Genomic DNA, 16,073 nt, shown 5'->3' on the forward strand with positions numbered 1-16,073 from the left:
TGTTATATAACATAGTTAAACCTTTGTGTAGAGATTCTACAGTACTTAAGTGAAACTAACAATAGCTAACTGAAAATCCATTGGACAATTACGGATGAAGTTTACACCACAAAAGGTTCATCGTAGAAGAATTATGTCATATAATGTCATATGTTAATATAATGGCTAAAAAGTCTTACTTGTCGGCGTAATAAAGTTAATGATTTTCAAAATCATGGGAGCATAATTCTAACTTTACTACGTCATTGATAACAAGTGCTAAAGAATCTTCACAAGAAACTACGAATATATTCTACGAGATGACAGTCTATTCAATCAACGATTTTATCCGTTGCAGAGTTAAGAATATTGCTAGTGATCTTTTTGACAAGAAATATGGCGTTCTTTCTATAAATGAAGCAATGATACGGTATAAAATTCTACAAATCAATTAAGATCACCACATCAATTTTGGGGTGAAGGTGTTGTATTCCGATCTGAGGACCTGTAGACTGTGGTATCAGAAGTACAGTCAAGTATAACAGCCTCAAGGCTAGATCCTATGTGACAACGGTACGATGCCTGCAAAAGTAATTATCCATTGAGCAGTATTGTAGCTATATTGGATTCGGAGTTGGAGGATATATGAGATACGTTGGAAGTTACCTAATATTGTCCAGAATTACAATGAAAAACAATTTCCTTGTCAAAACTGATATCGCTGTGGAAGTGGTGACGATAGTGCTTTTATACTTATTATATTTGTATGGAAGGTACATACGCCGCATGAATATAGTACCAAACATCTGATAGCACAAGTTTAGTGTAAGATTTAGTGGACAAAAAATGTAGATTTTTGGAAAAATGTTTAGTAGGAAAAATCTAGTTGAAATAGGAGAGGTCCCATCACGAGTGAGACGTTTTATAAGACATTTTATATGCGAGGAAGGTAGGATCGAATATAAACATAGTTTTTAAAATATACGATTAGACGAATGCTATACAAAGAATTTCTAGTCGTTTTCTTTCCACGGGCACGTCTATATAGGAACCGGTTTCCAATCACACAGCGGTTGTTCATTCAGCGCGCTATTTATTGCGAATAAATCGACTGTTACAGGAAACCCGTCGCTCTATAAACGCACCCAATGTTTCTTTCTCTGAATTCCGTGACATTGCCAAATTCAGAATCATAATTTATAGACAAATCATGATTATTATATCTATCTACTGTTAAAAAAATGGTTGTGTCTAACTATTAATGGATACTTGAAGATCATTAAAAGAACTTTGAGAAAATTACAGAATTGTAGCGAAATATTAGATTTATTTACGGTGTAAGGAAAGAAAAAATATTTATTGTGTAGCATGTAAGAGCATTTAACCCTTTACTGTAGTTAGTATAAAATGGAGCGGGAGAGTGATTCGAAATTTCTTTCCTGAGTAAAATCGTGTAAAATTCAGTTGCTTATTTCCTTTCCGTGTAAATTTCGTTTTCTTAAATTTTCGTGCTAACACCTCACCTGGTGTGTAGTGTTCTAAAGTAGTATGTACTACTGGATGTCTTTTTTGAAACTTTTTGACGAACAACGCAAGTTTCTGCGTCGATTCGGCTCATACAATATTTTATAAAGGATGTATTTTATAAATTATATTGAAAATATTATTTCTCTTTCGTAGTTTGTTTTCTATTTAGCTGTTATTATTTGATGCATGTAGTAAAACTTGTCAGACATATCGCTAGGTATTTATATTAAGATATTTATATATTAAAACTATACTATATTAGTTGATTTCGGCTAAGATACGAATCTATAAGTCAATTTATTTGATCCTGTCAATCGGAAACGAGAATCTATGTATTTTGAGTATGAAAATGGGATATGAATCAGTAGTGAGACTTTATTAAGTCATTGAGAAGGGTAGTTTAGATTTTCGTACTCAAAACACAAAGAATGAGGTTCGACCTCTTAGTAAATCTGAATAACTATATCACAAAATGTATAACAAACGGTTAGATAGAATAATTTAGATATAGTCACCATAAATGACTAGGATTATATGATTATATGAAAAGAATTCATTGAAGAATAATTTAGATATAGTCACCATAAATGACTAGGATTATATGATTATATGAAAAGAATTCATTTTCGCCTATTGCTTGATGTAGGTAAAGATAAGCATACATATATCCGTATAAATAAGGAATTAGGTATAAATATGTAATTTTAAGAACTGCCGACCGTCTTCTCTTCTTTGGTGGACCCAAAATCGACGAGTCGTTGCCTTTCTTGTTGCTATGAACTTCCTTCTAATTATAATATATATATAGATTACGCTAGACTAAGTATATAAGGTACGGCATTCTGTTTGCATACGGCTAAGTATATACGAGGGAACACCTCGGTTAGCTAGGTAAAATTGCGAGAAAATAAAATAATATTATATATACAAATTTATTGTCGAAATAAACATAATAATATAACTTACGTGTATCTTTTAGATAGGCTATTGAATTTTTGAGTGTTTTTTCGTTTTCATTTGTCCTTTGTTCATTTGTTTTAGTTGATTCCATTGTATAAGGTATGGTATATATATAAAAATTAAGTCCCAATGAATAACACCAAATTTTGAATAATCCTCGACTGTAAATCTTATAATGTAGAATTGGCGATGGTTATAAACCCTTCTGAATCTTCGGTAATCATATAAAATGCCTTATTGATGATATTTCTCTCACGTATTGTATCGTCTCTTGTGTTTCGTTTACGTCGCATTGTGTGGGAATGGTATCTCCAAATTTTACACGAATAAGGTTTCATATTCACTTACAACAAATACGAACGAAAACGAAAAATAAATAAAACATTATTATTACAATATATAATCAGTAGAAGTAATAATAAACATAATGTACTTCAACGTCAAATTTTAATTTCATTAGCAGTGCACAATTCTAGTCTTGTGACATGATCCTTGACTGACCACTCACTGGCTAATATATCTTGAATAAGTGGTAGCTTTTGCGAATACGTGGTTCACGCGACTGTCAATTGCTTGGCGACTTTGTAGACATCTATACAGACGCGTAGACAATCGATGAGAGAATTTTCGAATAAATCAAATGTGTACCGTCAGTCGCTCGAACAACAAAATGGACGCCAGAGCGACAGTGGCTTAAGCAACTGTTCAGTAGTTTAAGCAAGATCGTAGACTGCGCAACTGTTACACAGGCGATAGTAGCCTTTATGGTCAGCCTTGGCATAGTTGACATAAATGTAATATTAATTTAATCTGTTTAAAAATGTGTTTTATTTCAAAAAAGATTCTATAACACGCAGTGTAGTAATTTGATTGTTGAATTATTCATTTTTATATTCAGTAAAAAAAGGAGGTACATGAAGTCATCGTGACTAAAATAATGTATTTATTTATTCTAAACATAATAAACTCATTTTCAGTGTTTTTATTAATAATGAAATATAAGTAAATATATTGAAATAACATTTGGAAGTACCATTTTCAACACAGCAAGTGCCAAAAACTTTTTATTTGTTCTCTTTGTGTCTTTCATCTTTTCTATAAATACTTACCGTCTTCAGAAAATATAATGGATAACACCAATTCAGACTTAATCGTGTATTAATCCTCTAAGAGTGATTCTAAAATTAGATTTTACAGCCTTGAATATTTCAGCAAGATTTGTATCAAAATATTTTCGAAAATAGATTAATTTATTCAAATATCTGATTTTGTAAATAACTAAGCTTGGTAAAGCTGTATTTGTTGTATAATAATATTTTTGGCGTTAAATAAAACAGACAAATTTTGTTTGTAGTGGAAATTACCCTGACATACACTTGGTGGTTTTGGTTTTGAAATGAAATTTTCTTTTCAACTATTTGGATTTTGACAAAATTTCTCTATATTCGAGGCTGTAAAAGTATAGACTGTAGTTCGTGATTAATATTAAAATCTCAATGTATTAAGTTCACAAAATCTCGTAGATTCTCTTTCGTTTTAGAAATTGCTAGACTTTTGATGTGTTGTAGATGTAACCCAGTCGCGTGCTTAGAGAACATTGTTTTAAAACACAAAAAATAAATGAAATATTTTTTGAAATGTGTAATGGATGGATATTTTGTATCCATTGTGTCTTGTAGTGTTTTTGTTCTACTCGTTGCGGCGTGGGAGTGATCGTTTTTTATTTATTTGACATGCAAAACCCATATTAATAATGTATGCGATAGTTCATATAAATTAAACGTTGGAGACGTTTGCCTGTTATGTAAACGAATCTACGGACATGTTTATTATCTGTGACATGTAAAAGCCAATATTAATAGTAAATGATTATTCATATTACATATAAACGTATCATGGGCATTAATTTGAGTACAATTTATCATGCATAAAAGTTGTCCCAATTTCATCGACTAAATGCAGTTAAAAATGTTAAAGATAATATCAAAATGAAATTTAAAACAATGTATTATTTGCTTTCAATATATTGTAGGAAGTTAATAATACAGTTGTTTGCTACATAACTTGCTTTTTAAATGAATAACATGTCATTTATAAATGAAGAATGGTCATTTCCATCCGTTTAGATGTGATGTATCAATGGTTCTTCGTGTCAAGTGTAAGAAGTCTGGTTTGTTTCGAAGTTAGCAATATCTTTAAAATTACTATCACGACGTTTGGAGTGAGAACTGACATGTATGTGTGTGTACGTTATTGTGCAATGAACAATAAGGTATAGATTTTTGAATGGTATATTTGTTTTAAATGATATTGTTCTTAAATGAAGGGCTGAAGAAAATTTAGTTGAAGAAAACTTAATAGTAACAGAGATATGTTTTTTGAATACAAAGAAAAAGATAGATAGAATGAGAGAATTCGTATGATTAATTTATTTATTTAATAAACAATTTAGTTGTGGAAAATGAATAAGGATTTCCACGGTCTACGGTAGATTTTCAATTTTGAAACTGGTTTTCCACAAAGTCCCTTTCAAATAACTTAAAGGAAGAGTCTTATTTAACGTATAATTGCAGCAGATTGCACCTTAACAATTACAATGACGTAGGTGAGTCACTCGATATCAATGCATTAGAATCAGGCGTGTTGCCTTCAGCTCCCTCTCAATCTGATCAACACTACTGCGATCTAACGAAATTTATCGTAATTACACAAGAGTCAAATTGCATTTGTGTCTGAAGCTTTTTAAAGTATTTTTGTACCTTCAGTGATGATTTTTTACCTAACTCATTGTAATTAAGTAACATCAAGTAGTTTGCGAACTGGAGATTTATTTCCGTTGCACAAAAATACCCTTAGAAAAGCCCGAGAATGTATTTCTTCCTGTACGTATGTATGTATGAGTGTGTACATTGGTGTGTGTTTGATATGTGTACATCAGTGTGAGTGTCTGTCAGTTCTCACTTGAAACGCCGTGCGAATCAGCAATAATAATGCAATAGGTGTGTAGTAGACTTTTTATTTGGTGTACCGCTAGAGACTTTTTGATAGGAGCAATCGTAAAATGCTTCTAATCTATGATTTTAGTCGTAATCGTGAATTGGAAACGTAAATGCACCTTTAATTTCTCTTTCTAACTATTTCTCCCTCTTTTTTCTACCGTCCATGGGTGTTGTTTAGATTTAAGTAATAGAACGTTTGATTTTGCTCATTTCTTTCAGTAACTAACGCACACTGATTTCGTAGATGATCAGAGCTTTTTATTTTTAATGAAACAAAATCATATTGTGATCTTTCGAACTTACTATATGACCACGAGATGTTAGTGATTTTAACTTTTCCCTTTTGTATTTTTATTAAAAAAAAACTACTACCTACGCGACTAACATTATCATAGATTTGTGACCTACATATATAAGATTATATGCTATACTTATACTTATGTGCCGGCGTTTTCCAAACGGAGTAAAATTGCACTTATTGGAAAAACTCCGACTTGCAAATGTACACAAATTGGAAAAGTGATTTGTAAATCCTTTATTGCAATTACAATTTTGTACATTTGCATTGTAACGCATTTTTTTCCAAAAAATATGCAAAAAGCCGGACGTAGGATAAATTATTTTCGTACCCCGTTTAGTGTTTTTTATTTATTTCTATTTTTTTTTGAGCTCGCATAAATTTAGTGAAGGAAAGTAGTGTTAAAGAAAATAGTAAGTTAAGTATATAAAAATAAGTCTTTTATGCTTGTCTGTTATGTTAAACTCGTGTGTTGAAGTTTCTCTTTATTGTTTTTGGAAAATCTTTTCCGTTGTAGACGAAATTTTTGGGGAAAATTATTTTACACCGAGCGGAAAACTTGAAAAAGGAAATTTCAATGTTGTTCTAAATTCAACAATTCAAATTGTTCTTTAAAGAACAGTTGACGAATAGAACAATTTTCCCCAAGAATTTCAAGAAACTGTTAAATTTATTTAATGTTTTAACTTGTTTAAAAGTTATCGAAATGAAAAAAATAAATAGTTGTATTCACATACATACTCCGTACCTACACATAGGTAATTAATAATTATAATAACATATGAAATATAGCATATAAGATAATATGATGCGATAAAGGCAAATAAAGTATTATTGTGTTTTATTTCACCCTTCCATCCCTAAGTCCTCATAGAATAAATATTATTATTATAAAAACAAAAAATCCGACTGCTTAAAAGTTTGTTACTCACAATTTAGACGAATCCAATGACACCTCATATATTAATTCGTCAAGCCGTTTGTGCTGCAGTGACAAAGAATAAGACATACATATGTATGTAAGTGATAAAAATATCTGTGTCTGTCTATATAGTATTATGTCAGTCAAATAGACCATAACCATATGCTAGAGATGTACTAATATAAATGTGTCTGATAGTCACAATACAGGGCAGACATATCGGCTATAGGCTGCAAGTAGAAGCCCTATTCTGTACGGAGTTTGTTACAGATGTACATGGGAGCAGTGATCACTTACCATCCGGTGATCTGCATGCTCGTTGGCTACTTAGAAATTATAATAAAGATGTGGAATCTTAAAATACACAATTTTGTGCAATGGCATGAAATTTATATATGTCAACGGAAATGTATGTAATCCGTCATTGTATACAATTCCTAGGAATTGTATGTTATTATGTAATTCCTAAAATTTCCCGGAAATGTGTGAAATAAAATATATTAAGTAGACACATTTCCTAAATAGCAATCGGAAATGTAAAACATTTAAGATATAAATAGGTCAGTCTTACAAAATTTCATACAGGATTAGTTAGGTTAGGTTGGAACCTAAAATAAAATATAAAACTAAGGAGCGGGTGAGTCCGATTCACGTTAATTCGGACTTAACAATATGATTCATAGTTACTTTAATGCAATAACCAAGATGCCATAAGTAATAAAAAATATTATTCTCATTATAACAACGTGTTTTATTACAGAAAGCATTATTTTTATACATTTCCTAATACGATATTGGAATTACATACATTTCCTAGGACTTGTGTATAATACCTAGATTTCATACATTTCCGGTAACATATACATCTGTATTCAAATTTCGCGCTCTCAAATGGAAAATAACTCATCATGAGTGATTGCCGAACAAAACCGATAATGTACGTAAACAACCGATTGCACATAGATCGAATATAAATCTTGAGTAGAGGTCAAAATAAGATAAATAATTTATTGTCATTAACTTTATTCCAATCTATTATTTATGTGTACTTCTTAAGCAGTAAGTATTGTTTAAATTTGACTTATTTGATACTTAACTATTGCAAATTTTAAAAAAGGAAATTTTATGGTTTGACGTACCTCAATACGCACCGTTGAAGGCACCCTTTATGGTTCGACTCCAGCGGCACCATCGCCACACCTATTTCTGCCTCATAACAGCAGTGTTAAGCGCTGCTGTGTTCTGGTTGGAAAGGTGTGGTAAGGGAGACATACTTTTCCGAGGCGTTCCAGCTTAGTCCTCAGGGGTAGCGGCGCATCTGTGGCCGACCTCAGGTAGGTACATCTAATCCTCTCTGGGGTTGATTACTTATGTCCATGGGCAGTAGCCACCTACCATCTGGTTCCCCTGGGAACGGTACTTTTTTTCGGGAAAAAACATACCGAATGTCCTTTCTTAAACCCTTGACAATTTGTGTACAAAATTTCTTAACAATCGGTTATTTAGTTAAGGCGTGAAAGTGGAACAAACAAACAAACTGACATGATGACCCGTGTGGCGGAGTGGTCACCATACTGGTCTGACGCGCAGAGGGTCCCGGGTTCGATGCCCGGCCAGACAGATATCTAAATGATGAATTTAGATTTCTGTTTCTGGGTCTGGGTGTTTGTGTATTTGTCTATGTGTGTGTCCATGGCACCCACGACACAGGTTATCCTAGTGTGGGGCTGTGAGTGTCGAAAGCGTTTATTTATTCGCATTTATAATATTAGTTAGGATTACTATTCAGATATGGTGAAGATTTTTAATTCCTATTTAATCCAGTGTATCTAATCTAATATCTTGAAACGAGCAATTTTTGTATGTATATATACGAGTATATATATCAACGATCTCGAAAACGGCTTCAACGATTTTCTTGAAATCTATACTGACATTATAAAGAGGAAAACTTTGTTTGTTTGTTTGATTGTAATGAATAGGCTCAAAAACTACTGGACCGATTTTAAAAATACTTTCACCATTCGAAAGCTACGTAATCCACGAGTAACACAGGCTATATTTTATATGAAATATATTTGATAAATAGATTTTGAGGCGGTACAAAGTTTGCCGGGTCAGCTAGTTTTGTATAAAAGGTTTCGGGAGCGATAAATCGATCTAGCTAGATTTTATTTTCAGAAAATGTCGATTTAACCGTGTTTTCGTTGAATAAAAATCTCCTCCATCCTCCATTTACGAAGTAAGAATAGCTCGGTCGGGAAATCGGGCGCTTTAAAACAGGAAACCCGGGTTCAAATCTCGGTCTGAATGTTTCTTTCTCTTTTTCTCTTTTTTCGAGTTACTTCTTTTTATGAGAAAAACTGTTCTTGGGAGCCTTAAAGAAACAAGAAATACATTGTAGTTTTGTGTTATTATTACATTTTTGCTGCTATCAAATTGCAATAGCAAACGTTGTTATCCACTTGGTGAAAAGCTGCTGTTCTCATCAACCCATAATTATCCCACTGCTGGGCACGGGTCTCCTCCCAAAGCGAGAAGGATTAGGCCATAGTCCACCGCGACACCATGAACCATGAAATTTTGTACACACGTTGTCAGAGGTTCAGAAAACATAGGGAACATTTATCTCCATAAAGAGTACCATTTGAGAGCTGCGGGTATAAGCTAGTAGTTAATAAATAGATAGATTTTTTATTTATTTTAAATACCCTATTAAATTTACGCCTATCGGAGATAGCGTCCTAGTTATACTTTCCTTTTAGTGTCGTTATAACCGGTTTGATCATTTCTTTACATAATAGTCATTATTTCATGTGAAACACAGTTTAACAAACATAAATTATACTGGTGACTTAGAGTAATTTCTACTTTTAATCGTACAACAGACTTGCTACTTTTTCTAAATAATAATATAGGAGCAGACGATCATACAGTCACCTGGTAAGTGGCTACTGCCATGGACATCTAATCAACTCTAGATAGGACCCTAGCCGAAGTCCACAGATGCGCCGCTACCCTGAGAACCAAGCTGGAACGCCTCAGAAAAGTATGTCTCCCTTACCACACCCTTTAAACCAGAACACAGCAGCTTAACGCTGTCGCTATTAGGCAGAAATGGGTGTGGCGGTGGTGCCGCCGGAGTCAATCCACAAAGGTTTCTACCACCTTCAAAACCACCTTGCTACGTTAATCGAATCATCTGTTTTCTGAAGTTGGATTCAACGATTAAATGATACAGTTATACGTTGCTAGCAGTTTTAAGACGCTCGATGCAGCATCTTAATGCAGCACTATGCAGATAGCCTTTGTGGCTCGACCCCGGCACCACCGTCACACCTATTTCTGTTATAATAGCAGTGTAGCGCTGCTGTGTTCTGTCTTGAAGTGTGGTAAGGAAGACATAATTATCCGAGGCATTCCACAGTTGGATGTGGCACATCTGTACCCGTTTTGTAATTCAACAGGTGTTTGCGAAATACAAAGTAATTTTTTGAAATATTAAAATATAACAGTCTTATTTGTCAGAAGCGGCATCGATCTGAAGGTCAATATACAAAACACGTGTATTGTGAACGCCCGAGCACCGAATGTAGCGGGAAAGTACATGGACGTATTCAGCTGGGCCGAACGGTCGGCCTTTTTGTGGCCGAAACCGAAACTTGGGCCGAAACTAGATTTTGACTGAAACCGAAACCGAATCTTCGGTCGGAATTTTTTGTTATATTTACTAGTTTATTTTTTGAAATATACAATTTGGACTTATTAGAAGTGGCTCGCCGTGGTACTAAAGGTCAAGACACGAAATTCCTGAGCCGCAAACGACCCAGTACAGCCGAACGTATCCCGAACGTATTCGGCTGGGCCACACGGTTGGTCCTTTCTGTCCGAAATCAAAAGTAAGGCCCGAAAACTCGATTTTAGCAGAAACTGAAACCGAAACTTCGGTCGGTTATTTTTTGTTATATATACTAAGATATTTTTTGAAATATAACAGTTGGACTTGTCAGCAGTGGCTCGTCGGCGTACTGAAGGTCTAAATTCGAAACTCCTATTCGAAACGTATTCGGCTGGGCCGGACGATCTGCCTTTTTGTGGCCGAAACCGAAACTTCGGCCTAAACTTTTGTCGATTACAATAAAGTAGCAAGTCTACTAGGCCTGTTATTATATCTTTTCCGCACATTTAAACCGTAACTTTCCAAACGTTTACGTAGTTGGTAAGTCGTGTTAAATGTTACAGTTGTTTGTCTTAATTGTTATTTCAACTTTATTGTCATTTCGATTTAATTTGTGTGGTTGTTTTTTAACAATATTAAAGTGGCAGAAGATTATGCGTCCACCTGAGGTGAGTGGCTACTGCGGTATGGACATCTGTAATCAATAAGATTTTCTCTGAGGTTGGCCACAGATGTGTTCCTACCCTTGAAGACGCCAGATCGCCTTGGATAAGTATGTTTCCCTTACTCACCCTTCAAACCGGAACACAAGCGCTGAACACTGCTGTTATAAGGCTGCAATAGATATGGCCCGTGGCGGTATAGTTATCGTCATGTATTTTTTTTTGTTATAATATAAGAGTAGCAGACGAGCATGCAGTCCACCTGATGGTAAGTGGCTACTGCCGCCCATGGACATCTGTGATCAACCCCAGATAGGATTAGATAATCCTACTTGAGCTCGGCCACAGTTGCGCCGCTACTCCTGAGGACTAAGCTGGAACGCCTCTGAAATCCAGAACACAGCAGCGTTTAACACTGCTGTTATAAGGCAGAAATAGGTGTGGCGGTGGTGCCGCCGGAGTCGAACCACAAAGGGTTCTTCAAACCACCACCCATGGCCACCTAACCATCACCACCTTCAAAATGTCAAACCATTACTGTCATATCATGCCGGGTGAGCTAGTACATATACAATATAATTTAAAAATAACATCACATTTATATTACTTTTTTTTCAGGTCAAAATGAAGCGTTGCTTCTTCTTATTAACTCTTTGCTTCGGGGTCGATTGTTTAAGAATTTTATCAGTGTTCCCGAGTCCCACGAAGTCCCATTATTCCCCTGGGAGACGTATTATACTGGAATTGCTGAAACGGAATCATGAGGTGGTCTCAATTAGTCCATTCGATGAAGGGTCTATGAAGAATTATACGTGGATAGAAGTCGAAGTAAAGTCTATGTTGACTGCTGGTATGTTTTACGTTTTATTTAATAACTAGCTTACCCGGCGAACTTCGTTCCGCCTTACAATGAATGTGTAGGATTTTAAAATTAATACAAGTTATTCGGTTCATTTTATTATAGAAAACAAAAACGTTAAACGTGAATACCATACTTTCTTAGATTTGCCCTTCTCTAGATTTGCTCTTAGCAACAGATTCAGCGATTCATTTTTATATTATAGAGATAATGTGGTAGAACCCTTTGTGGTTCGATTTCGACGTCACCACCGTCACACCTATTTCTGTAATAACAGCAGTGTTAAACGCTGTGTTCTGATTTGAAGTGTGGTAAGGGAGACATACTTTTCCGAGGCGTTCCAGCTTAGTCAGGATTAACACATCTGCGGCTGATAGGACTCTAATCTTATCTGGGGTTTATTACAGATGTCGATGGGCAGCAGTAGCCACTTACCATCAGGTGGACTGCATGCTCGTCTGCTACTTTTATTTTATAGAAAAAAATATCCCCCTATCGAACCCCCAGCAATAGAGACCAAATCAAACCACAAATCCCTACGTCTTATTCTTAATTTATTTTAAATTTTATTTTTCAGTCCCAGCGCTCAAAGAAAAATTCGGCGCGGACTACTCTGTTTTTGGCTACCTACGATATGTCTGGTCAACAATGAATACATACGTGACATATATAACGAAACAACCTAAATTATCCGAATTTTTGAGAAACGATACATCACATTTCGACGTTATATTCGTACATGACTTTTTCCAACCTATTTTTTATGTTTTTGGACATAAATATAAAGCTCCTTTGGTAACGATGTCGACTTTTGGCGATGCACACTATATTCATAATTACATGGGCGGCCATTTTGATTTCTCAGTACCCCATGAGTTCTCAAACTTAAAATATCCTTTGAGCTTTTACGATTGGATCAAAAATATTTGTTACGTCACATACGATGTTATTGGAAGGAAATTCTATTTACATAAGCAACAAAATAAACTTGTTGAATTTTTTGGTTTGGAAAATGTGCCACATTTAGAAGATTTGCAAGCTAATATAGCGACAGTGCTTCTAAATTCGCATTTCACTACTTCCATTGTTAGGGAAAGTTTGCCGAATGTTATAGAGGTTGGCGGTGTGCATATTGAAGATGTGAAGCCTTTAAATAAGGTAAGATAAATAAATTAAATAATAAAGATCATGTAATTATAGAAACATAATTAAAATTAAACCATCCATCCAAGGACATAACAAGGATTGCAGCCAAGTGCATCCCACCTTATAATAAATTAAAGCCGTATGGGCATCGGTAACCAATTATAGAATCGACATCAACCTTGTCCCACTGCTGGGCACGGGTCTCCTCAAAGCATGAGAAGGATTAGGCCATAGTGCACCGCGCTGGCCTAGTGCGTATTGGTAGACTTCACATATAGATTTATAAAATAAATAATGTCAAAGGTATGTGAAGTCTACCAATACGCACTTGTCCAGCGCGGTGAACTATGGCCTAATCCTTCTCATTCTGAGAGGAGACCCGTGCCCAGTGGGACAGTAATGGGTTGATGATGATATTTGTCTCTCATACTAGAATACAGCAGTGCAACTTTACTATTATAATAGCAGATCTTTACATACAATGGATTTTTACTTTATATATTTATTATTTCTAATTCTATTCAGGAATTACAAGAAATCCTAGATGGAGCAGATCACGGTGCCATACTATTCAGCCTGGGTTCGTTTATAGAGTTCGAGTCCCAAAAAGAAGAATTCATTTCGGATATTATCAAAGTGTTAGCCAGTTTGAAGCAGAGGGTTTTAATTAAGTGGAACGCTGATAAGAATATTTCAATGTATACAAATTTGTACGCTTTTCCCTGGTTGCCACAGAATGATGTTTTGGGTAAGTAATGCTTCTGTCATCATCATTCAACATTCTTAAACATCCATCAAACATCGTTCAACAACATCTATCACCATCATTCAACTTTCATCATCTTTCACCCAACATTCAGACAGTGAGTCACAAGTCATCATACCTCATTCAACTTTCATGAGCATTTCACTCATATTATTCAAATAATTGATCATCAGCCATCAAATATCATTCAACATTCATCATCTTCTATAATCTAACATTACTATCCATCGATCTAGGTTTCATCTTCCAACATCCAACATTTTTAACCATCCATCCTTCCGAATTAATTATCAACGTTACTTCATTCATTATCATCTACGATCATTCATTGAAAAAACAATTTATGACTTTATCACAGCTACCTTAAATAATATTCACGGCATTGATAACCTAATGGTTAAGAAACTCGGCCTCTCGATCGAGGGGTCCGAGGTTCAGATCCTAGGCACGCACCTCTGATTTTTCAAAGTTATGTGCGTATTAGAAATTAATTATCACTTGCTAAACGGTGAAGAAAAACATCGTGAGGAAACCTGCATATCTGAGAGATTTATAAAAAAAAATCTCAAAGGTATGTGAAATCTACCAATACGCACTTGACCAGCGCGGTGGACTATGGCCTAATCCTTTTCATTATGAGAGGAGACCCGTGCCCACCAGTGGGACAGTAATGGGTTGGTGATGATGATGATGATGACCTTAAATATGAGCTATCTTACAGTGGACAGCTTGAATATGAGCCGACCATCTTAATCTATACTTGGCCACGCATCTGTGATCGCCTTCAGGTTAAACATGTTCTATGTGAAGTAGATTACATGCCACCACTAAATTAATTGCAGCTGCTGTTTTGTGGTTTGAAGGGTGTAGTAAGGAGACATACTTTTCCGAGTTCCAACTTACCACATCAGCTTAGTTCACGTGTGGCAGTAGCCACTTTATCCCTGTAGTTCCGGGACAAGAATACGGCTACGGTATCCCCTGCCTGTCGTAAGAGGCGACTAAAAGGGGGCTTCTGGGGTCGTGGGTGGTAAGAGTGGGAGCTCGAACCGCCCGACCAACGGCCCCGGGAAGGACGGCGGTATGTGTGGTCGCATACCGCCGTACGCACCAGACGGTGCGGTGAGCGATAAGCTCACCTGGGCGGAGCCCGACGGGGCAATGCACTAAGAGGACTCCGGTTGCGTTCCTTTGGAGATCCCAGAGTCCTCTACGCAGCGCTGAGGACGGCCACCGGGAGGGTTTTAGTGCGGTAAGAGGGGACTCTTACCGCACTAAAACCCCCAAAAAAGCGACACAGGGTTATGTGGGAACATAACCCTGTGTCGCTCCCAAGGCATCGGGTACCTTTTGAAGGTTTCCCCCTCGTGAATAAAAAAAAATAAATAAAAGCCACTTACCATCGTGTGAACCTCATGGTCGTCTGCTACTCCTACTACTTTATTATAAAAATGTATTTTGTTCCAGCTCACACAAATATAAAACTATTTGTAACACATGGAGGTCAACTTAGCAACCACGAATCAATAGTGCACGGTGTACCAATCATATGCATACCTTTTCAAGCAACACAGACACAGGTCTGTCTAAATAGCGTTAAATTGGGTTACGCTTTACACATACCAAAGGATCATTTAAATATCCATAACTTTAATGAATCCATACAAATGATTCTACAAGATGGAAGCTACAAACAGAAGGCGTTGGAAGTTTCTAGAAGGTTTCAAAACAGGCCTGTATCTGCGCTAGATGCTGCTGTGTTCTGGATTGAATACGCTGGACGACATAAATATATTTTTAAAAATTATGAAAATAATTTTCATATTTGTCTATGGTCGGTGTTGTCTATGGTTATACTGGTCGCTGTTTATAGTGTTGTCAGATATAAAAATAATCTGTTAAAAGTTAAAGTTAAAGAAAGTTAACTAAGGATTTGAAAATAAATTTGATCTTTTTTTTAAAACCTTGTTTTATTTCTATTAATGCTTATAACAGTTCATGTGATTGTGATTAAATATAAACAAAGAATTAGTATAGAAAAATTGAGATAATTAGGCGTCGTAGGCCTACCCTGTACCCTGAGTCCCTAAGAGAACTGTTTCCCACTATTAATGTATTGACGGTGCATAGTCAATACATTTATGAAAATATTATGTATGTAAGAAAACACACTGATATGTTTGAAAAAAATAGTAACCACCATAACTTTAATACCAGAAATAGAAATAAATTAGCAATTCCTAAACATAGATTATGTAAGGTGGCTAGATCTTTCA

At 35.4% G+C, this 16,073-nt stretch overlaps 1 protein-coding gene across 1 annotated transcript; it reads left to right on the forward strand.

Annotated features, from left to right (window-relative positions):
* Positions 1-10,919: 10,919 nt before the first annotated feature.
* On the forward strand, positions 10,920-15,722 carry LOC140755371 (UDP-glycosyltransferase UGT4-like). The gene is made up of 5 exons (XM_073090565.1): positions 10,920-11,032; positions 11,645-11,876; positions 12,463-13,043; positions 13,557-13,779; positions 15,265-15,722. Exons 1-5 carry the CDS (start codon positions 11,018-11,020, stop codon positions 15,720-15,722), a joined length of 1,509 nt encoding a protein of 502 aa, XP_072946666.1. The 5' UTR covers positions 10,920-11,017.
* Positions 15,723-16,073: the final 351 nt, after the last annotated feature.

Source organism: Epargyreus clarus, unplaced genomic scaffold, assembly GCF_041222505.1.
Source record: "Epargyreus clarus isolate Ecla_fem2 unplaced genomic scaffold, WU_Ecla_fem_2.2 ptg000033l, whole genome shotgun sequence".
Classification (NCBI taxonomy): Eukaryota; Metazoa; Arthropoda; class Insecta; order Lepidoptera; family Hesperiidae; genus Epargyreus; species Epargyreus clarus.

Coding starts and splice junctions, on each gene's coding strand:
- LOC140755371 (XM_073090565.1), top strand. Junction 11,877..12,462: donor AAAGTCTATGTTGACTGCTG/GTATGTTTTACG, acceptor TTTATTTTTCAG/TCCCAGCGCTCAAAGAAAAA. Junction 13,044..13,556: donor ATGTGAAGCCTTTAAATAAG/GTAAGATAAATA, acceptor AATTCTATTCAG/GAATTACAAGAAATCCTAGA.